At 38.7% G+C, this 24,502-nt stretch overlaps 1 protein-coding gene across 12 annotated transcripts in view; it reads left to right on the top strand.

Annotated features, from left to right (window-relative positions):
• MYO3A (myosin IIIA) overlaps nucleotides 1-24,502 on the top strand; it is a 145,008-nt gene that overhangs the window by 37,999 nt on the left and 82,507 nt on the right. For 11 of the 12 annotated variants that reach the window (XR_013927912.1, XM_080386051.1, XM_080386050.1 and 8 more), the window contains exons 4-5: nucleotides 16,777-16,881; nucleotides 17,646-17,745. The exons of the other annotated variant lie outside the window; for it this stretch is intronic. Coding sequence is in view for 10 of the 11 variants with exons in the window: in XM_080386051.1 (XP_080242177.1) it covers nucleotides 16,777-16,881; nucleotides 17,646-17,745 (205 nt within the window). In the remaining variant the exon portion in view is untranslated. The remainder of the gene's footprint in view (nucleotides 1-16,776; nucleotides 16,882-17,645; nucleotides 17,746-24,502) is intronic. 12 annotated transcript variants of the gene reach the window in all.

Here is a 24,502-nt window from a genome sequence, read left to right as displayed (position 1 = left end):
TATGGAATAACAGTACTCTTGACTCTCAGTTCAGAAATGCCCTTCTCTCTGTAGGCTGTACTCAGACAGGCTGAACATCTGCTCCTGTGTGGATACTGTTCTAATCACAGTTGTGATAAAGAATATTGCTGGAAGGAGGATTCTTGTCAGGTGTATTAAGCTTTGTCACATGTGTCCAGAGATGGAGGCAGAAAGAAACTGGCCTATTGAGTCTGTGTTGAAAAGAAAACACTTGAGTTTTATACTTGGGATGAATCAGCTTAGCAGTTTCATGTTAGCAGACGTCAGCATGGTGACACTGCTAAGGCAGAGCACGCTATAGTCCATTTCTTTCAGCTCTGGATGTTAGTTCAGAAGGGAATAGATCTGAGGTAGTTGGAAATAAGCTGATGGAAGATGGAGCAGAGAGGTAAATCATATCAGGCCCTACAGGTGAGCAGGTAGGTCAAGGGCAGGTAGGGTCAACAAGTGGCACAGCCCTTGCCTGAGATCTGGTGCAAAGAACAACTTAGTTAAGACTGAATGAAGGCTGAAAATACCACAGCAAGGTAAATGGTAGGTGTCACACAGCTTTTACTTGCTACCATAAGCCAGAGGCCAAGAATCATCATGCAACATATTTCTGTAGTTCATTTCCTACACAGATAAGGTAGAACTTTAAGCATCTCAGTCCATTTTCAAAAGACACGTAGTTATACGTGCCATGTTTGAGATGGATTTGGGTTTGTGAGTCACATAAGTGTGTTTTATCATTCTCTGTGTATTTTTATAGGAAATAGTGGGTACGTGAATTATTTTTATAGTAAAAAAAAAAAATCATTTAATGAGTTAAAACTTAGCTTGATAGGGGGAAAAGTTTGGATGGAGTGACTTCCCACTCCAAAATACAGTTTCATAGTATTAAAGCATTTTGCAGAAACCTCTCATTTCTAGAGAGGTGAAATGCCAAGAAATTACAGAAATACACTCCTTTGTGCTGAATGTCAAGAAGACTGACAAAGCAGGTTTTTTAGGTTTTTTTGTTCTAATGTGTAGGTGAACATTTCGAACATTTGCAGTGCCTTGTTGAGCTGGACCAGTGCTCCATGTAGTGCAGCATTCTGTCTCCTGTGGTGGCACTAGAAGATGCTGTTTAGGAGTCTGTCCAATTTTTGCAGTCCATTTCCCTCATGCTCTCCAGCAACCATGATTGTTGTATTAAGGATGTCCCAGACTATTCTGTTTAGTATCTGTTTACGGACACACAAATCCTGATTATGACACTGCCATGCTGTACAGTCACCTCTTAGAGCATGCAGGTTTAATTTTTGTTCCATCAATATACTTATTTCTATATATAATATTGCACATAGTAGAATATAATGTCTTTGTAACGTTATTCATTCTGACATTATGAAAACATTTCCAAATCTAAATATTTTTTTTTAGCAATTCACCATTACTGTTATCAAAATGTGCCTGGGCACAGCACAGTATGATAAGCAGTACAGCAGGCACCGAAAGCAAAAAGCAGCCACTAACAAGCACTAGACTCTAATGTACAGTAAGGCAAGCAAGCCCCATGGCAAGCACAGAAACTTGCCAATTAATAGCTAAACACCAATAAGAGCTATAAATTAGAACTAGCATGTTCTAATAAAATCTGTTGTTATCTTGAACCCTTTGAGCCCCACGTTTGGTGCCAAAAAGTGCTGTCGTGGTTTAACCCCAGCTGGCAACTAAGCCCCACGCAGCCGCTCGCTCACTCCCCCCACAGTGGGATGGGGAAGGTGATCAGAAGAGTAAAAATCAGACAGGTCGTTGGTTGAGATAAAGACAGTTTAATAGGTAAAGCAAAGCAAAACAAGGAATTCATTCACTGCTTCCCATGGGCAGGCAGGTGTTCAGCCACCTCTAGGAAAGCTGGGTTCCGTCAGATGTAACGGTTCGGGAAGACAAAAGCCATAATGCCAGATGTCCCCCCTTCCTTCTTCCTCACCCAGTTTATACACTCAGCATGACGTCATATGGTATGGAATATCCCTTTGGCTACTTTGGCTCACATGCCCTGACTGTGTCCCCTCCCAGCTTCCCGTGCCTCTCCAGCCCTCTCACTGGCAGGGCCCAAGGAACTGAAAAGTCCTTGACTTGCTATAAACATCACCCAGCAACACCCAAAAACATAGGTGTGCTATCAGTGTTGTTCTCACACCAAATCCAAAACACAGCACTGCACCAGCTACTAGGAAGAAAATTAACCCTATCCCAGCTGGAACCAGGACACCAGCTCTCACGTTAAGAAGTACTTTCACAAACAGTATTCCGGTAGCTAGTGCAGTCTGTACATGTGCTGGCTGTGCACAGTCCAGGCTGAAATGAACCTGATTCATCTTTGTTCTCTTGTAGAACCTTTTCTTATTCTAGTGTAATCTTCATCAGATGTGTCACATGGGAGTGTAGAATAGCTTGGAACCAGCTTCTCTGAAGCCTTTTTCATTCCCTCAACCTTTTAACATAGGAAAATAAATGCATTAAATAAATCAGTAACTTGTGTCATTCTGCATTGTTGCAGGCAAAGCGGTATGCTTTGAGTTTGATCTTCTGGGTGTTTCTTGATGTTAATTGAACCTGCTAACCAGATACTGATAACTCAAAAGAATTGCAGAAAGATTATCGTGGAGGTTTATTGTGATTCAGCTGGCAGCTGTTTGCTAATATAAAATTTGACTGAAGTGATTCAAATTTGCTACTTCAATCTTCTGAAGTTAAGAAGAGGAAAAAATTTAAATGTACAAATATCTAAATTGTGGTTTTTAAATCCTTGGCACTCTTCTATTTTTGTCACTTTTTTTCAGAAAGAACTGTATCATTAAACCCAGTAAACAGAAGCTCTCAGGAGTCTGAATTAAACTACAACACAGAGAATTGTAGTGCATCAGTTCACCTGGTACTCTTTTGGCAAGCACAGATTAAGTACAAACCTATAGCGTGGATTCCATTTAATCAGTGAGGACACTGTAATGTATAGGTAGCTCCATACAGAAAAAAAAAAAAAAAAGGTATGAAGTGCCAGTATACCGAACTGCCAACCTGCTGTACCAGGGTAATGACAGTCCATTGCTACTAGATTACATCTGTTGGCTTGCCTGACCTGGAAAAGTTTGCACACCTAGCCAAAAGGGTTTGTAACAGGATAAAGAACTGAGAGAGAACCTGTCTAATGGAGGCTGTTGCTGTGTGATGAGCACAGAGAGCAAACCAGTGTAGTTCCCACTCAGATACCAATTACAAGGGCAATTGCAATTGTCTGGTGAGTCACTTACATAAAATGAATGTATAACAAGCTGAGATCCCCTGATACGCTCTGTTCTGATTTTGTGCAGATCATTTAGAATTACCATTCTTGAATTTGCACAGATATGGAAAGCCCAGCACAATGTGTGGGGTATCAGTTACTCACTCCTTTCCAGTTCTAAAAGTGAGCCTTCATAGGAGAGAGTTACATCAAAGCTTTAAGCCAAACAGAACAGATTTTCAAATGGAGGACCAAGGGGATAACAGAAGTCAGTTGTGATCTCAAGCAGTTGCAAGCATTTGTCAGCGTTGTAGCACAGGAGAGTTACTAAGGAGGATTTGAAGGAAGATAGTGCTGTGGTTTGCTCCTTCAGAGCAGAAAGGAAAACATGTTGTGCCTAGAGTTACCCAGTGATGGATGCCAGCACTGTGAGCTGATCAGGGGTAGGAGAAGATCTGTTGCTGCCTAAGGAAAGATACTAGGACAGCTGTGGGTTTTGACAGTAGAAGCAACTAGTTCATGTTTGATGTGATTGGGAAGGGGCAGCCAACACAAGGGTTCAGGGGAAGAATGGCGTGGTCAGAGGTGGCCGGTTAGGGATAATTGCTCATAAGGCCCAGAGAAGAAGGTGTTACAGTAACTCCTGGGTAGAATGAATAATGCTGAACAACAAACACAGCTGCGCTGCTGTATCTGGCCTGGAGTGCATTTGCTGTGCTGTATCTTCTGTTTGAAGAGAGAAGTTTAGCAAATCAGATGCTTCCAGATGTTCGCAAATGCTAACTGGTTGTAAAGAGAGCCCTACAATTCATGAAATATGTATACGTTTTCCTCACAGACTCATAAATGAAAAGTGACAGCAAATTTACATATGTGTCAGGTAGAGAAAAATTAGTATAATTAATGCCCAAGTCTTGTGTGGCTAATAATCTTGGATCCTTCACTGACCTACTATACATGGAAGAGTTTCTGATCATGTTGCCTATTCGACATCACATGTAATTCTAATATATGGTGAAACTCACTGGAGTGCATCCTTCTTCTTTAAACAACAAAAATTAAAAATAAATCCTTTTTATGTGATGTCTTCTGTACAGAATATATTTATCTAAAGAACTACCGGTCTCAGCAGGTCCGGTTGCCTTGAGGAATGGAGATTCTTTTTCTGCTAGGGAGTTGAGATACTAACAGTGCAACTCTAAGTTGCAGTGTAGTTTCCTGTAAAAGGGAAGCAACCACTGTCCAAAGATATGTATTGGTATTTTCCTTTTTAAAAAAGGAGGCTGAAATAGCCAGAAGCACAATATGGATTTCAAGGATCAGGACAACTGTAACACCCCCGCATGGTCAACAGAATGAGACTTTTCACAAGACACTGCTCCTTTTGTGCATCCAGACACAGACTACCACTTCAGAGTGCTGTTTCTGCCAAAGCAGGCTGGGCACGGAAAAGAAAAGCTCAGAGCAAGGTGGGTGGGTCTGTCCTTGTCTCTTGCTGAGTTTTCCAGTGCCATGTAAGACTTCTGATGGCCAGCAGAAAAGCATGTTTGTCTCCATTAGCTTGACCCCTTTCCTTTCTCAGATAACAGTGTTGTCACTATGGCATCCCTTGGTGCATGGAAGAGGGAGAGAGGAGTTGCTGTCAGTGTTGCAGAGCAGCTAAATGCTTGTTTTTGATGTGGAAAGGCATTTGGCTGTAAAAATCTGCAGCCTGCAGGAAGGCTCAGAGCCTGGGGAGAAGCTGATCATGCGATCTTGTTGGGACATTGCATGGTGGGAGTGACTTAGACTAGCGTATCTAAAGTTTAGCAGGCAATTTTCTGTCATTGAGGCTGTTGGGACTTCAATTGTTGGACTCTATTCGAGTGAAGTTTTTTGTCTTTAAAAAGTAATAAAATTGTAAGAAATAGGTAGGAGTATGGAAACTGGAGTTGTTCTTATGCTGTGATAGTTTTGGCAAGAGCGGGAAAATCCAAATTCAGTGACATACATTTTTCTCTGAGGCCTCTCTGAGTTACAAGCACTGGCTGAAGTGAGTCCCACAGGAATCTGTGGGAATGCCTAGAAGCAGGACCCAACAGTCTCATTCTGGCTTTCAAAGAGATGAGCCTACCTGAGATAAACTAGAGACATCGCTATCTCAGTTACTTCTCTTTTACATAAAATAGAGGATCTTGTGGTATGTACAGATGAATAATTTATTTAGGATTTTCCTTTGGCATGTTTACAGTATGGTTTTGTTAGATACAGCAGGATACATTTCCATCTAAGGGTATAAAGGCAAATTTGTGGAGTTTAAAAAAGCTTTGGATGGAAGTTGTTCTATATAAAAGAATATATGATAAGAGTTATAATAAGAAAGCAGATATGCACCTTTTTTTTATATGGGAGATTTACTGTAGAACAATAATCTTTCAGGAAACTAGCATAGTGGAAAATAACTAGTCCATTTGGGTTTTATGGAGCTGGGGTGGGGGGAAGGGAGTTGCCATTTGTCTGAGTATTATCAGGTATTTCCAAATGACATATATAGAAGAAAAATGAAACAATTGAAAATTACTTTTTCATATTTCTTAACATGGGTCATTTTTCAGTAATGTCTGGTTATGAGTGCTCCATCCAGACTAACACTGAATATTTTGATCCATTACATGCCAGAATCAGCCTTGATTTCTCCATTTCTAATGTGCCCCTCTTTGCTTCCTAATTATAGTAGTTTTTCACTCTTGAATTTTTCACTCTGTTTTCTCAAGATCAAAGATGTGTGGCTATCATTTGATGCTTCAAACTTTTAGTAAATACTCGTAATTTCTCTGCTTGATCAGTATTTCGTATTACATTGTGGTTTGCACAGTCCGCATCTTTGAAACAACTGGTGAGCATATGTTATGGCCCCACCTTCCCAGAGAATACTGCACATAAAAAAAGCTGGTTCGGAATAACCTCTAACAATTTTGGCACCATGAAGTAAAGCAAAGCCAAGAAAAAAAAGCCCAGAGTTTTACCACTCTACTGTGTAATTAAATAACATGTGAATACTATGCCTCTTACATTCTAATATTTAACATCCTTTGCTTTCTGTATGTTTTATTTTTGATCACATCTTTACTAAAGATGTGAGGTTACTTAAAAAAAAAAAACAAAACACCAAAATTAAACACCAAAACCAAACCCCACATTTGCATAGCTTTTAGTTAAATCCCAGATTACCAAACCTCCTTTAGCTTTATTGTGGGGTGGCATCAATCATTGTAAGAATGCTTAGGCTGAGGCTTGTCTCTTTTTACTTCAGACATCTGAGAGTTAAATGCTTAAGTTCAGGTGTGATAGACAACATAATTGTGCTGTGTGTGTTCTCAGTTTTCATGTTGGGTCCCTTTTTAAAGAGGGTGACTGGAGCAAATGGACTTGTCTGTAGGGAGAACGGTTTCCTCATCCTTCTTTGTTTGGCAGAGAGGGCTGGAGGCTGCAGGCTATGGGAGAAGAGTACTATAGCAAGGAACAAGAAGCCGAGACATGCAGAAAGCAGCCAGCCAGGTGTCAGCAATAACAAAAACATAAGTTTCCTGGGCTCCAGAAAAGAGGTCAGTGTGTTGCAGTTCAGAAAGCTGCTGACTTTGCTAAAACCAAACCCTGGAATCAAGGAACTACCTTGCACAGATGCAGTGAGCAGGGAGAGATTGGTTTACGGGGCACTTAAGTTTCAGTTCTGTCAGGTCTAGTCTTTCTGAATTAATCATTCCACTAGTTTATTGAAAGAAAAAAAAAAAGTCTTTTGAGTTTAGCATCCTTTTGGTTCTTCCAAAATTATCTTTAAGAATGTCGTGGAATGTCCTTCAGGATGTTCTTGCTGTGATAGGGTCCCATGACGGTTACAGAGATGCCATAGCTCCTTTTACAGTCACCAGAGAGAGACAGGCAGCTCCGTGAGCAGTGAAGCTGACCTGTCCTGCGCACTCCTGTGACAAGTGGAGTTGCTTTTTGGCTGTGTGTTTCAGCTTCACTCCTGTAAAAGGAGCCTTTAGAGAACCCCATTGTTTGGATCTGTGCTTCCCCAACCGTGCTTTCAAACTCAGTAGGGAAGATTTCTATTGCAGTAACTTAAATCACAGTGAATTATATTAAATTGTCTTCATGTAGGAGCACAGACATAAAATGAATTATGCGTAGTGTGGACATGATAGTACTCGGAACTACTGTCTGAGCCCCAAATCATATAGAAATAATTCTATAAAAGAGGAAGGTGCTTTGAAATATTTCTTAATTGGTGGAGTCATCAAAACCAACATGGTTGTGAGCAGGCAATAAATGCTGTGAAGGGCTCGCTGTTACCACAGGCTGCCCTGTTTGCTTACAAGATTCTGTGTGTTTTCCAGCACCTCAGCTAAGTTTGCAGCAGTCAAGAGAAATACTTCTGTTGACATTGTTGATCCCAAACTTAGGCCCTACTTTTTCTCCCTAGCCAAGTGAACGGTTTTGTGCTGTAAATGCTATTTTTACCACTGCTTCTTGTGTATAATGATGAATTGCACTAAGTTTTCTGTATCAAAATGTTCTGTCTTGTTAAGCTGCCTCTTGCATTTGCTCAGAAAGTGCTGGGCTCTTCTGCTGACCAGTGCCTTTTAGTTTTGTAGTTAGGTTAGCTCTGATTTTGAAAAATTATCCTTCCATTTATTTGATTTTTTAAAAATTACAGCTGTCTTATGCTGTTGCTGGGCTGTGAAGCTGTAGTTGAAGCCCCTTCAGAATTTCTGTTTGTATTTGAATTATCTGGTGGTTTAGATCTCAGTTGCTTTACACAGCACTAAAAGCACTTCAGCTGTATACTTTTTTAGGGAGATGTGGACAGGTGATACATTAATTTCTTCATTAGCAACTTTGTAAATGTATTGTATCATAACATAAATACTGTGAATTATGGGGTGGTGCAATATGAAGTTTGTGTCAGGAACAGCTAGCAGGGGGATTCAGCTGGGCTTTGCCTGGTAAACCTCTTGTATAGCACTGTCACCTATTTCCTTTTTTTTTTTTGTTTTGCTAGAGACAAAACAATATTAACAATATTACAAATGTTTTAGAACAGAAACAATCATCCTTTGAGGGAATGACTTCTTTTTCTTTTTGTCTATGTAAAGCCTAATGCCTTCATTCAATTATGCTGAGTTTGAAAGAAGAAATCTCAAAGAATACAATATTGGCATAGATGTGGCTTTTCCATTTTGACAGTGGTGTGGGGTAGACATATCTATGTCCTGACTGAGAAAGATAAGAGGCTGTGAAGGCCAGCACTGCGTAAGATAGAATAGGCAAACTTCTTCTGGCTGGCTGTCTTGTCAGCATGTGTACGTGACAGAAAATAAGAAGTTAAAAGCCAAACTGAAAGTAAAGAAATCAGAAGCAACAAACAAACGCCCGTGAGGCTGTGACTAACACAGCCCTGGAGGTGCTAGATGATGTAAGAGAGCAAAATTATAAATACCACATGATTTGTGATCACTGAAACTAAATAACTCAGGAAGGATGTCTGTTTCAGTGATGCGTTTCATTCACGCTAAACCGAAAGCATGAATCAACTTTACCTAAAACCACAGAGCATTCCAATGGTTTCTTTTGGTTATGGGTTATCTTGTACTGTTGTTAGGAAAATAGGAGCCACAGTGCACATCTTTGTTCCATTTGAGGTGAAATCAAAACTGTGCTGCACAGACAGGAGTGGTGTATTGAACCACTTGGTCTGTTGAAGAAGCTGATGTAATTCCCTGTAAGTCTTCACAAGGATCTTCAAGTGCTTGTGGTAGGCGTTAGGTGCTGTCAGTGGAACGTGCTCTTTGGCGGTAGTATTTGTGAAGACATGTCACACCATAGGCAGAAAATAGGAGTTAATCTGGTCAAAGGTGGCCCTGTGTGACAGCCAGGATTGTGAGATGGACAGTCCATCAAGTTCTATTTTGGAGACAGATGGCAAAGAAAGTGATTCTTGAAATGGCTCTATCAGATTGATTCTGTTCTGATAGAGAAGATAAGATGGAAGGAAATTTGAGGGAAAAAGTCCCCAAAATAATTGTGGTCACTTTCCTGAGGAAAGGAAGGACAGTGGAGCAGCAGAGTAAGGATAGTGGGTTTTAGAAGAGTATGCTTCACCCAGCTTGGGGAACTGGTAGGTACCTGTGCTAAGGAAAAATAGTGTAAAAAATGAAGGAAAGCAGGGTAGCTGGCAGTTGTTGAAAGACATTAAACACACAACAGCAAATTAGCTGATGCAGAGAAAATATAAAAGCACAGCAAGAGACAAATAAGAGTGCATCAGGGTTTGCTTCTTTTAATATTTCAGAATGCCTTCAAATAGGAGAAACAAAAATGCGCAGCTAAGGCACAGGCATGTAAGGGTAAGCTCAGAGAGGCTAATGTGGAGAGTGGTAAAGACAAGATTATGTTACTAATACAAGAGAGAAATGAGATACAAGAATCTCTAATGCATGTCTTTACGAAGTGAGGAAAAACAATGACCTAGGGAAATACAGACCGGTCTGTTTAACTTTGTTACCCACAATTATTACAGAACAAATTAATAGAAACCTCTGTAGAAATACCCAGAACACAGTAATGTGGTAAGTGGTTGATTGGATTGGGCCAGAACAAATATTAATAAAATCTCATCTTTTAACAGGGTAACTGGTGTTACCTTGTTAACCTTGTTAAAGCAAGGAGAAAGCAATAGATGAGATGTGTCTTTTGTAGGGATTTGATGTGGTGCCATGTGACATTCTTGTGAGGAAAATGTGGAAATACAGAAACTTCACATAAACAACAAAGTGGATAACCTCTTTTTTGTAAAACTGGACTCAGTAGTTCACTTTTGGTCAGGGAGACTCTCAAGTAGGCATCTGCTTGTGGTCTGTTTCTCTTCATTAGTAACTTGAGTGATGAAATAAAGTCCACATTAAAAAGCTGGGAGTGGACACCTAGTTTAATTACAGGCATATTGGAGAACAGGATTATATTCACAGTTGTGAATACCAGAGATATTTTTTTGATCAGAGGGGGAAAAAAAAAATCAGTAGATACATGCAAAGTACAGCTATCCGTAGGAAAAAATGGGACATAGCTGATCAGGCAATGGGACTGCAGAAAGGGATTCTCTGCAATGTGGAGAGTGTTCTGTTCTGTTAAGCTTTTCCAGCTAAGGCTTCCATAGGAATCCTGTATGCAGTTTGAGGCAAAATGTGTCACAAACATCAGTGGCAAATTGCAGGCAGTCTAAATTTAGAAAACATGGATGATTTGAAAAGGTTACAGCAACTAACTGTACAGCCTAAAAAAGAGAAAAATCATATATCATGACAGTAGTCTGACAGAGATGATGTTAAATAGAGAATAATGATAATTTATTATCAAAGCCTACTGTAGGGAATGGCAAAGCTAAAGCAGTTTTATTGGAAGCAAAAATGATTCAGGCTGGATAGTGGGAAAAATGCTTTAACTATTGGGCTAGTGAAACACGGGAACAGGCTACTTGGAAAGACTAGTCTCCCTCACTGGGAGATTTTTAGGAGCAGATTAGACAAATATCTGTCAAGGACCACCTGAAAGTACCAGATCTCTACACAATGCAAATGCAGTGAACTAATTTCTTGAGGTCCCTTTTATGTTTCTGTAGTTCTATGGCAACACAACAGCAACAAATAAGAATCTTTTGCTTTTACAGCAGTTAGTACTAAAAGGAAGGTACAGTTAGCTCAGAGGCTGGCAGTGCTGCTGTACAGCATGCTCACTGGAACAGGTCAGATTATTGATCTATTCTAAGAACAGAAAAAAGTAGGGATTAGTGCCTGAGATGCTTTTAGCATTCTTATGTGCGGTAACATTAAAGCAAGGTTGGACAATGCAACTTTTTCATAACTATCATTCATGCATGCCATAAGTTGTGCACATGTGATGTGCTACCCAGTCATTTATGTCTGTGCAGCCTGTGAAGATGGGCAACGTAGTAATTGTAGTTGCCCTGCTGTTTGCATCCAAGCTACTGAAATAAGATGAAAGCACCTTGACAACTGCAGGATGCAAGCAAATGTTACCTGACAGCTTAGTACTGATGCATGAATCAGGAGCAGTTGGATGATTAAAAGCTGTAATAGCCCTAATAAAAATGCAACTGATAGTTTTCTTAAAAGCAAAGCTGATACTGAATCCTTATTCAGTGGCCATCAGCATCGTGAAGAGCTGAAGAGAGAAATGTATCAGCCGGGGCAGGTGAAGAGTAAGACCCACAAAGAACACCTGCATGACTGTGATGTGATGGCAATCTCAACTGATATTTCATGTGTTAAGGTCATGCGGTTTTATAAATCTCTTGCTGAAGATCGCTTTGCAGTAGCACAGGGTTGTGGCAGATGGGTGGGTGGGGGAGTGTGTGTCATCCCTGTATGAGTCTTTGCCTTTTGAGTGCCAGAAAGCCATAAAAGAGGAGCTCTTTGCTACCACTGTAGAACAGTCATAAGCACCTCTTCTGATACAGCTATGTATGGCCATCAGAGCTGCAGCCCTTTCAGGCAGATTTTTCACATGGATCAAGCCTTCTATCAAATTATTCTTTCCCTTGATCTGAGTACGCAAGATTTTCTTTCAGGCAGGTTTTCAACATGGATGGATCAAGCCTTTCAAATTATTCTTTTCCTTGGTCCGAGTGTGCAAGATTTCCATAGTCCTTTCACCCTGTTTCTGCTATATAAATATCCAAACTAGGGACTGAATATTTTAAAATCCAAATATTATGAATCATAGAAAATTATATCTTGGAAGGAAACTTGGGAGGTTATTTGCTTCAGCCCCCTGCTCAAAGATGATTAAATTCAGTGTTACAGGTTTGCATGGGGTCTTTTCCATTCAAGTTTTGAGTACGGAGATAACACAGACTTGCAGGGTAATCTGTTCCAGTGCTTAACTACTCTTGTTGGAAGATTTTTCCTTTATGTCCAGTAGAAATCTACTGTCTTGCAGTTGGGGATTGTTGCTTCTCATCTTTAGCTGTGTGCCTCTGGGAAGCATCTGTCTCTGTCTTCTCCACCCCTTTTTAGGTATCCTGAAGGGTTCTCTTTACCTCCCTTTTAGTTGCTTGTGTTTGCAGATAATATTTGCATTCTATCAGCACAGGCACCAAAAATACTGCCAGTAAAGAAAATTCCTGTAAATCACAAGGGAACAATAGAAGAAGTGACTAACATTAAATTGATGAAAATTGCTTATGTACAAAGTTATCAAGGTGGCATTTCGAAATAACGTCCTTGTGGGAGGTTCACTAATATCTTCCTTTATTGTGCCTCATAGGCTGGGTATTTATAAGAGTCTCTCTTTCTACATTAAGTTTATTCAAAGCTTAAAAGACTATTTTTATCCTTTGTTGGGGAATTGCAGCCTTTGGAGACTTCAAAAAACAGTTCAAACTCAAGGGCTTTGGTTTTACATGTATTTCACATACCAAAGTATGTGGTATAAGAACCAAACTGAGAAAGTCCATTCAGTTTACACCTTCCACTACTTGTGCTGCCAAACTTGAGCTAACATGCCATCAGCACTTCTCCCATACCAGATTTTTCTCCTGGGATTACTAGTTGCTTATAATAGGTATTATAAAACTGATACGAACCACAAGAAATGTGTCTGTGTATACAAGAGAGAATGTTGGTGTGTGTTTTGAGTGTGAGAGGGAGAAACAGAATTATTACTCTCTCCTCCCAGAAGGGCTCATGTCTCATGACAGGTTGAAGGACATTTGATTTGGTGAGTTACTTTGACATTTAGGGTAGGAAGCAGCCTGGTGGCACAGCTCGGGTAGACACATAGCTTCTACTGTATGTCATGTCTGTGTCCTGAGTTCTCCACATGTTTATTGTTTTCTGCTTATAGTACCCCTCATCAAGGTATTCTGAGGAGATTTTACCAAATGATGTGAAGTAATGACACAGACTGGTTAGCTATTTGACCATGTGTGTTCACAATGCTTGCAACAAAATAATAGCTGCTAGCACCTTTCTTCTCTAGATGTTTCACTGGAAACTAGAAAGATCTTTTTAAAAAGTTATCTCTGTTGCCTTCATGATTTCTTGTCATCAGAGCATCACAGTTAGCTTAACTTAAACACAGTAACTTTGGTAAGAGGCTACACAAGTTTTTTACTGTGGACAGCATACTGCTAAGAAGCAGCAGAGATCATGATTGTAAGCTGCAATATTTAACAACACCCAAGGACACTTCCAGTCTGGGATTACTGCTAAATAACGTATATCCCATAATCTCTCATTGAAGGGCTGTATGAGTTAAGGAAATGTGATTTTATTTTTTTTTTTTATGGTTTGACGTTTTTTTCCCTTTTAAGTTTTTATGTCATGAAGTAGATCCTGGTCTACGTCCCCAAGTATAATTTATCTTCCTGTCTACTCAGATTCCCAAGCCAGCATGGTCAAGAACTGCACTGGGCAGGAGTGCTGTAGTTTTCTGTAGCTGCTTCTTTTGAAAGGGAGGAGAAGATCCTGAGATCTTCTTGTTATGAGAGGGACTTTTTATGTGTTTATGATAAGCTTGCATTGAACACATAGGCAATTTGATAGCCTGAGTCAGAAGAAAGAATCACCGTTTGAACTTTAGTTATGTGTATGGTTATAGGGACATGTGACAGCTTCATCTGCAAAAACCAGGCAGTAGGAAGGTGAGTGCAACATTTTACCCATAAGGACTTGCTTAGCCTGTAGAAAAATAGAACAAGATTAATACTAAAGTGTGTCGTCATTGTCGTCATCATTCCCCGCCTCCTGCCCCAGGCAGCACAGAGCACACACAGTGTCTGCTGTAATCTCCTTTTCTAATTGTAGGTGTATTCCAATAATCCCTTTTCCTCCTTATAGCTGCTTACATTCTAATACTTAGCCTTTTTTCGCCTCTTACTCCTGTGCTGGTGGTCTCAGAAAAATACAAGTTGTCTGATATACGTAAAAGTAGAAATCTTTGAGACAGAAGTAGCAAAAGCGAAGTTGCCCTGTGTGGACAACAACCAGCAGGTATGAAATCCTCAGCTGAACTCTGCCTAAGCAGTCACCATGCCTTGGGACTCAGTGGAGGATTTCCATGGTGGTGTGGGTGATTTCTGTTTTTTTTTTTTTTTCTTCAAGACCTGCTTAGCTGACCTTTTACATATCCAGGTTCAGTTTTGATTTGATCTAAAATAACCACAGTTTTAGTATCTTACTTTACCTGATATTTTAGAGAAGTTTTATCTTATAATACAGGTATTTATCTTGTAATAGGGTTTTATATCTTATGAAAGGGATAAAGCAGCATGTTTAAGAAAGCAAAAATTAACATTGTAGACCCAGGCAAATACATTCAGTCTTGCCTTTCCTGCCTAAACATTGAAAAAGGTGATTTCTGAGGTATAGTTTCTTCCTTCTGCCCCGTACAAAAAGAATATATTCTTTTCTGGATTAGTTTTCTTTACCTTGAAGAGAAATACTAGCAGATACCCAGCTCTGTAAAGAAAACAGGAAAAGATCCGTCCATAAGAAGCAAAAACTTACTACTAGATAATGAAGAAAAATAGTTTGAAGAGTATCATATGTGTAATCTATTTCACAGTTGATTTGTCACTTGTCAGACAGTTTTAGTGCCCTGAAATGCAAGTGCATTAAATCAACCAGAATTGTTATCATCCATTTGGTTTGATTAAACATGTCAGTGATGTGGCAAAGTTAAGACAATAGAGTCCCTGGAAAGATAATGTCATGGTAAAAAAAAACAAACCACAAACAAACAAAAAAACCCCACCCAAAACCAAAAACAAAAACCCCAACAACTAGAAAAAGTCAATGGAGAAGGCAGACCAGCATGGCTAAAGACAGTAAATTAAATCCTGCTTGGAAAACTGACCCTGATCCAGCAAAGGGCTTAATCTTGTAATTTAAACATGAGTTCTTCCTTCTCCAAGCATGCTTGTAATCCCACTGAAGTAAGGGTAAGACTGAGTTCCAAGATTGTGGCCGTAGAGCTCAGCATCTGTCAGACCAGAGCTTTCATTGACCTGATGGGGGACACATCTTGCAATAAGATGAATGGTATTTGTATAGACATTCATGTTGTGCAAGTTCACTGCAACCCAGTGGTTCCAAAGGTAGTCAGAAAATTACTGTTATGTTTGGGTGCAAAGAGCTATAAAATGTCTTATACTGTAAGGTACAAATCTTTTTGTAATTGTACCACAGAAAAAATGTAGAGGTATAGAAGAACAGATTTAAAAATCATATACAAAAGTATCTCATGTGTGGAGTTCTGAGTTGAAAGGTTTTATTGATAAATTATGCCATTGGTTTGAATAGACTTCAAAATCTGTAGTCAAAAGGAATTCCTGTTTTGTGCTACATTGGTAAAACGTCTTATATGGGTATTTTTTTTCATATGAAAAGCTACTGGATGATGCAGTATAAAACTTAAAATTTGTTTCATTATTCTGTTGGAAGCAGCTACGCCTTGACAGGCAATGGCTCTTCAATCAATGAATATTGTTAGGTGCATTATGGATAGTTTAAGGGCTTAAGTACCAGTTTCACCTTTGTGGGGATGTAACTGCTACAGTTAGCCACTAAAGTTAGATTGCTGCTCCTTCCTGCGGAAAAATTGTAAGTGGTAAAAACGAACATATGAAATATTACAGATTTAAACTAATCTGCTGGTAATGTGTGCTCACTAATCTTTTTAGAGAGCAAGGCCAAACTGCTTCCCATGTATATGGGACTGGTTGCGGGAGTCTAAGGACCGTCCAGTGTAGATTGTGGCTCTGCATCTGGAACAAGAAGCTGACAGGGTTGATGCTACAAGGGCTACAATTAGTCTTACACCTGTGGCCCACCTTGTTTCAGTGGGAGATGAAACCTTTCTTTCCACAGTGCTTCCATAATCTTCCATGATGCCCATCCTTTGTGTATAACATCCTTGAACACTAGGAATTAAGTGTTGCTTGGCAAAGAGGGCAGCTTTCCTCTTGGAAGATTTTCTTGTTGGCGGAATTTCTCTGCTGCCTGTCTTCTGATGCCTTAAATCATTCTATGTTGTATGTAGCTTTTGTACCTGAGAATTGATGCTGTAATAATCTGCATTGCTGGTGAGTTGCACATGATGAATACAAGAAGCAATTAGCGTGACCCACAGAACATGCCTTCACAGCACATTTATTGCACTATAAGCTAATTCTGTTTCAGTGAAAAGCAATCGTGTATATAGGTAAACAGACTGCTGTACTTGTGTTTGGGCAAGAAGAATTAAATGCAGAAAGTACTGAAAAAAATTGGCAAAAGTTGCTGTGTATGTTGTTTGTAAAAATGGTAGACATAAGGACAAATTTGTGGTTTGCCACTTCAATAGGAGCTGATTTGGCTATAAATATGAGAACTACTGAAAACTAAAACCAGATGGCCACTCCAACACTTAATTTCTTTTCATATTCCCCCGATGTTTTGTAGCTGTGCAACGGTGGATCTGTGACTGATCTCGTAAAAGGATTTCTGAAAAGAGGCGAAAGGATGAATGAACTTATAATTGCTTACATTTTACATGAAGCTCTGATGGTAAGATAACCTCTCAGTGAAAGGACAGTCAACATTCAGCTCATATTTTTTTCTTTGAATGTCCCCACTAACATGGCTCACTAGCTTGTATTGTAGCAGTGTTTAATGAAATCAAGGTAATGTGTAATTTAGATGGTTCTTTTTGAACAAGCAAGGTAAAGAGCAATTAATCTGTTTGTTTCATTATTAAAAGAATTAATTTGAATTTCTGACCATTGATTAATTTCCTTAGTAAATACAGTTCTGCATCACAATCGCTTTTCTTTTGAGAAATAGCAGAAATATATCTTCAATTTCTTACGACTAGCTCCAAAATATTTTTATAGCAAGATGATCAACAGATCTAGTGAATTCAAACACTGCTACAAGAATATTTTTGTGGGTAGTCAGGCTCAAGTATCTTTATTTTTCATTTTTTTTTTAACTGGAATTTGACGTTCTGCAGTGAAATTTAGGCCTTAGTAGTTTTCTTTGAGTTTATACTCTAAAGGCATAATATATAGTGTAGATTTATAGTGCTTTTTTCTGCTTTTATCTTAAAATTTCTATTTGACATAAATTGAAGCAATTAAAAAATACCTATTGGTCATGGTATTCCAAGTGTTTTTCTAGTAAGAATGACATCTCTGTGGATTTGGGTTAAAAAAAAAATAATATCTGGTTTAAGTTTTTTCATACTTTTCTGCTACCTTTTTGTTTCTGCAAATGTAATACAGAGGACAGAGCTGTTAGTAAAAAGTTCTTGTTTACATCCCACCTTCCAGGGACTTCAACATTTGCATGAAAACAAAACTATCCACCGTGATATTAAGGGAAATAATATCCTTTTGACCACTGAAGGAGGAGTCAAGCTTGTGGATTTTGGTATGTTATGTTTCCTTATATATACAAAATAAAATAGAGTAAACAAATTGGAAAAGATTAATTATATTAATTTTTTATGAAGTTTTAATTAAAATTCACTTGGATAACCAAAGTTACTTTTTGACTTGATAGAAATAAAATATTCACAGACTTGGTGTTTTTACAACTTTGGAAATTCTGGCATGGCTAACAAATTGAAGTTATAATGTGGGTAGTAACTACCAAATGCTTTGGGGCAGACATGGTAAGTGAAGTGGGAAGGCGGGTTAATAGGGTTCAACATCAGGTTGGTGTTTAGTTCCTCCAGGACCATGTGCTGATTCAGTGAAATTAGAAGCTGATAGGCAAAAGCTTCATGTTGTATATGAGAGGACTTAGAACTTACTAGGTATTGTGAAGAATGGGAGAGCTCCACCTCGATCACATACGCTTCAGTAGTTTGATTTGAAATGAAACAAGAGATACTACCTGAAGACAGTAGCGGGGGAGATGCTATACAGGTAATCCCTGCTTTCTGAAGTCTGGGAACACTAACAGTTTTGGCAAGCCTGAACATAAGAACTGACATTAATTGAGAAGGGTCTGTTCAAGGCTGTTAGGCCTAAAGTGATTCTTGAATGCTGTCATCTGGTTTTACCACATAAAGGAAAAAGCAAAGACACAGCTAAGTGGATGCAACCTGTTGTTTATTGGCCATACCACAGGGATTTGCCTTAAAAGTGTATTGACTGGTTTTTATGTAAGGAGGGGTATAAAAATTTGCAATGCTTGTTATTATGAACTGTTATCCTCTGGTAGCACGCTGTCTTCTGATGTTTAAATTCAATTTATTGGTCACTACTTCACAGCATAGCAGACAAGTGTAAATATCATGTTTCCATTCAATAGATGGAAAATATTTTTCCTTTACCCTCCTGTTTTGTTAATTGGAATTACTCAATTAATACATAACAATTGCTTAATCTAATCATGAGTTTTTAACTCCCGTTAGTGTAGTGTCTTCCTGCCAGTAGATTGCATTTATGCAACTCTCATTACTTCACACACAGCCCCCCCCCCCCTCCCAACTACTAAAAAGCTAGGGTTGCTAGCTTTTCAGAAAATTCATGTATCTATGTTCATTATTTCATGCCTCAGATAAAATCTTCCATTGAAAAGTCTCCAGACTTCCTAAATTATCTGCCATACACCTACTAGTATTTTCTGATAGTCTGGAAGTTTAATGTAAGGCAAGATCAATATCTTTGCCCACAGGTTTTTCAATGTGTTGTGGATACTAATTTTTTTAAGGTGCTGAAGGCAATTAGAGTCATAGAGGATCAATGCTCCTGAAAATTAATTCACTTATGCAGATGTCAAAACACAGAAGCTGTAGTGATGAGGATGTGAATTCTTTATTCCCTAGTTACTGCAATCTACTGATAAGGCTGTAATTGAAAAATAATCTTAAAATCTTGTAGGAAAAACTGTGATGCTGAAGCACAGATGAGAATGTGCACGAGAAACATACATAGATATTTATGTGGGTTGAAGAGGGGCCTATAATATCTGCAGTCCACCCTTTCAAAGGATGACTTTATATATATATATAAAGAATATATAGGAACCGCACCTTAACTTAGGAAGAGATCAAAAGTTTCTCTGCCCCCCGCACCCCCCCACCCCCCCCAAAGCCAATCTGAAGCCAATAATGAGTAGTTTCAGATGGGGAAAATGTATTTAGACTTCACAAAATCATCAGGGAAGTCATGCCATTCACTCTTCAGGCTGATGTTTAAGGTATTCAGGTAGAATTTGGGAGATTTGTGTCTTCTACGTAGGAGGATTTAAATCCGCATTAATCAGATTCCAGGAGTATTTTTTTAGCCAGGAATGTAAGTTGATCAAAATCTCTCATGTTGGTGCTGCTACAGACTGTTGTACATAAAATTTGTTGGATCAAGGACCGAAACTCATAGCCATCTTTTATTATATAAGCCTCTGAATCTGCGGGCTACAGAATGAGATAGACATGCAGGCACAATCTCCTTTTCTCCCAATAAATACTGAGTGGAAGCAAAATTTTTGGTTTAGGTTGAACCATTTATTACATTGTGCCAAACAAACAAACAGAAATAACCCAAATAATCACACAGCTCTTTCCAGCATGCACAGCTTTTCTGTTGTGGAGAGGGGAGCAGAAACACTGGATCAAGGAATACATCAACCACCAAACATCAAACTTGACAGAGGCAGTGGGCCCTTTCCAAAATAATTTTGTGTGTGCCATTCTCCTGTATGCTGGTTGATGATGAGATGTTCCTGAAGAGTGCTTTGCTCTTCTCCGCTGATACTCTTTATGGTGGTTTTCATGTAAACAGGTGCATAAAGCCTGTATCTGAAAGATGGACCTGTGAAGTGCCTTATGGAGCACAGTACTCAAAAAGGACCTATTATCAGTCTGTATGTGTTGTGTGGTTGTGTAACTGGAACTGTGTCTTCCCTGCCCCCCCCCCCCCCCCCCGCTTTTTTTTTTTTTCACTACAGTTAGGAACTTTTTAAGACTCATAAGCGAAAAAAATAGTTAACTTTCAGTGGATTAAATCACCTTTGAGAATGGCTTTTCTTTCCTTTGTTCTTTTTGTAGTCTCTGTGCTTGGTGTATAGTGTACCGCCATTGTGAGTCCTTTCTTGCACAGCAGTACTGACTTTCCAGAAGCTTCATTTTGTGTCACAATTGATACACATTGCCTTATGGCTGTTGTTTCATGGGTATTTATGTATGCTGTGACCATAGTTTCTGAACACTGCACAGTCTGTAATGCATGACCTTCAGAACACTTATGTGGAAGTATATTACTATAATTCCCAGTTAACAGCTGGGGATCTGAAACTTTGAGAGACTGACTTGCTAGAGGTGACACAAAAAGTGTGTGGAAAAGCTCTCCCAAAATCCAAGCTAACAGGCTGTTTGCCTTTCGTAAGGTATTGATAGTTAAAGAGATGAGAAAGACTTCGAAAGAATAGCATGGCAGTGCAGTACCTCACCCGGATTGCTTTGAAGATTAAAATCCTTGTTTTCCCTTAATATTTTGCTGTAATATTGTTTAATTACTCCAGTAATATCCTTGTACCTAAGAAACATCTGATCCCAGTTGATAGATTAACGATCAGATCAAGTAAATGAGTTTAGAACATCTCTGCAGCAATGCTTCTGAAGCCCAGTTGCTTATCAAGGAGCTTCCAGACAGAAGTTTCAGCTTAAACTGTCCAAGCCACAAGAAGTTTAAAATACCATTACCGGGGAAGCATCCTTTCTGCTCACATACATACAGTGCGATAATTGAGATCGGCAGAGACAAACAAAATCATTCTTCTTTACTACAGATAGTAAGTAGCAGCCAAGGGGATCTACTCTAAGCACATCCCATGATCACAGATTCAGTTGCTGAATTCAGAGAAGAAGGTTGACTGAAGGCAGTTTTGCTACCTGAACATTTGTGGGAATTAGCTGTAAAAGGTAGAAAACCTTTGGAGAAGGATGTTATGCCTGAGAATCTCAGCAATTATATTCCAAGCAAGGAGCATCCTCTACTGCATCAATAGAAACAATAAATAGCTGCACTACATTCAAGTGTAGCTGCTATGTTTTCAATATCAGATGTGTTGATATACATTTACATTAAAGTGAATTCCCTGCAGCACTTTAAAGGGTGACAGCTATATAATGTATCATATAAAAAGAGTTGGAGGCAAGCAAGGTGTGAACCAAATTCCCTTTTTATAAATATTCTTAATTATATTCGCAGTTGCTTATTAGTGTTCTGGAAAGGAAATCTTTTACATCTGTTTCTCAGAACTCTGGTTGTATGCAGTGGATTAATGTTAAAAAGCCAGATTTCAGAAGAAATTCTAGCCACTAAAGGTGCAGAAAAAATTCTGGAATTTCTAGCATGTAAATCCAAATTAATTTAATGAGAGATACCTTTTGAAAGTCTTGTGACAAATTTATCTGCAGCCTTTTCAGCCTAAATATCTTTCAGTGTCTGACCTTGTTTCATCAGTTAAAAAATGGCCTGAAGTCACTTGCACACATAGCACACTTCATCTGTAATAAAAATTCATATATTCATCTGCCTTTTACAATATGTAACTAATTTCATAGGGAACTGAGTGTTTAACACCTGCTTATGCTGACAAATACTTGCTTCTTTTAATATTCCCTCTCAGTTAAATTTCTTTTCTTGAAATCAGGATGCTGCATAGGGCCTTTCATGTATTAAATAATGTTAGTCGAAGACATAGTTCCTATTTGGCAATTCTGAGATGTCAAGTAATGTGCAGTTCCAAAATGGGAGAAGAGAAATTGAGCTGTATTGATATTGTTATTATTTTAACTTTGGTCTGAAAAAGTCCAAATGACATTTCATTTTGAAAGACTGGACATGTTTCTGAAATCCCCAGCTATTGCAGTGAGCCTGGGAGCTTGAAAGCCAGAGCTTTTCGTGCTTATTGAAAGAAGAGGATCCTAGAGGATGCAATTCCCTATCAGCAAACTAGACAGGTTGCTGATGGGCAGGGAGTCATGGAGCAAAGAATAATTTTTTCCACTAAAAGTTTTGAAACATCAACAGTCACATGGCAAGTGATTATTTTAGCTAAAAAGAGGAGAGTGTAATGCTGATGGAAAATTCCTCCTCAGCTATGTTTTTGAGGGTTGACCTTGTAGGTTGATAGTCTTGAACAGGAGCAACGTAGCTCATACTTCTATGGGACTGCTAAAGCCTGCTGTCACAGACTAGAAGTATCTCGAGATGCACAGCTGTTGCCTTGGAAATGTCCAGAAAAAATGTAAGTCTAAATTGTACTTCACCACTTAGGCAAATGCAGAGTTTTCCAGCAGCACTGTTCCTTGCTGAAGGCCATGTCTTTCTGTGCATCAAATGAAAACATACTTTCTAACCACATGTAATTAGAATGTTGACATTATTACCATGAAAGGTCATTGGAGGAAAAAAAGGTCAGACATCTAGATGGATATTAAAAATATTCAAGTTCCCATAATGAAAATAAGAAGTTGGAGGACTCATTAAATCTTTGGAATTCAAGCTTATTTTTAACTACAAGAGATCTCATGATTCCCCCAGGTTGGCCCAGTAATTTTTCTGTGGGAAAGGGATATTGAAAAGAATTGGCACTGTCCGTTCTCAGTTTCTTCTTAAGCATTTCATTAACGGTATCTAAAACTCTCCATCATTATAGAGTCTCTGGATAAGCAATACGTAGGAAAGATCTAAGTTTTTTTTATAGGTAAAACAGGTTCCAGTGGAAGACGTGGAAACAAGGTAGTGTAATCTCACTGCTGCTGGCAGATGGTGGAAAATTACAAACTGTTCTGCATGCAGTTAATAGAATAATGACTTCAAGGGTTCCTTTAGTACTGTGGATAAAGTGATTGCATAATTAAAACATGCATTGTAATATGGAATATATAGTGAAGAGATGGTGATTTTTGTACTTCAAACATGCTTAGTTTGCATTTTTCTGCTTTTGTTTCAAATGTTAGAAGTGTTGGATTTAAAAGTGGTATGTGAATATTGTCTTGACATTCTAAATGCAGTTTCAGACATCACACTTTGCACGTAGCTAGCACAATTTTATCGTGGATGTATAGTAGACTGAGTCAACTACAGATTTAATCTGAGTATGACTTATTGGGAAAAAAACAGAATAGGGAAGGAATACTGTACTGTTCTATTTAGACATACTGAAAACTGCCATTACTTTGTTTAATACTTGAACTATCTCTTCTATGTATTTGGGAAACTGCAGGTAGACAGAGGTCAGCCTTTGTGTTTGGAATGTAATAGGGTTATTATTTTGTTATGGAGAAGACGATCTTCTTCTTTTAAAGCTATTTGAAGTCATCCAAAGTTAAAAGCCAAGGACATCTTAATGCTGGCATTTCTGGATGGCTGCCTGATTATTCAAAATTGCAATTTGGTGAAACAAGACAATTGCAAGACGCTTTTTGGTAGTGTATTTTTATATTAACTCTATTTTTACTTTGAAATGCATAAATAGTTTCATTTAGGCAATAGTAAATGAGAGTATTAAGTTCATGTCATAATTCATTTGAGTTCATAAAATAAATTTCTTTGAGTTTTTTCCCCCTAGAAAGACTGTGTAGTAGTTCTCTCAGCATTCTCTGTTGTGACTCCAGTACTGGTGTGCTACTTCTTCTTTACAAATTATTGAGTGTTAGTAATGCTTTACCACTGCTAGTGATCAGTAACAATTGATCAACATAAGTTAGAATGCATAGGTGGTTTTGTTATGTTTTATTGCATCATATTCATGCCAATTCAGATACAGAAATACAGGCCAAAATATTTAAAATTCTGTGACTATGCTAAACAAGTTGAGTTTTTGAAGTGTAGATGAGCCAGCAGCTGCTATAATAACAAAGCAAGAGTAGTAAAATCAGTTATACTGTACAGTATACTGCCCAAAATAATAGGAACAGTCTCAAAGTAATTAATGAGCCCATGGTAGGATTCCATCCTAATAGTTCCATCTGCTTAATTGCTCACCTCTCCTGGTTTTCTGATGCGTGAGAGAGCTTTCTGCTGGTTTTGTGGGGAAAGCATCTGAAATCTTGGGTCAGAGATTGGGGAGGGAACCACAACACTGAGCTTCATCCTTTCATCATGACTGCTCACTAACTCTTGTGTTACCTTGCTGTGATACAGTACTATGGCTTCTCCCTACCATGAAC

This window comes from Falco punctatus, assembly GCF_963210335.1.
Source record: "Falco punctatus genome assembly, chromosome: 4".
NCBI lineage: Eukaryota > Metazoa > Chordata > Aves > Falconiformes > Falconidae > Falco > Falco punctatus.
This window is presented reverse-complemented; position numbering and strand designations above follow the sequence as displayed.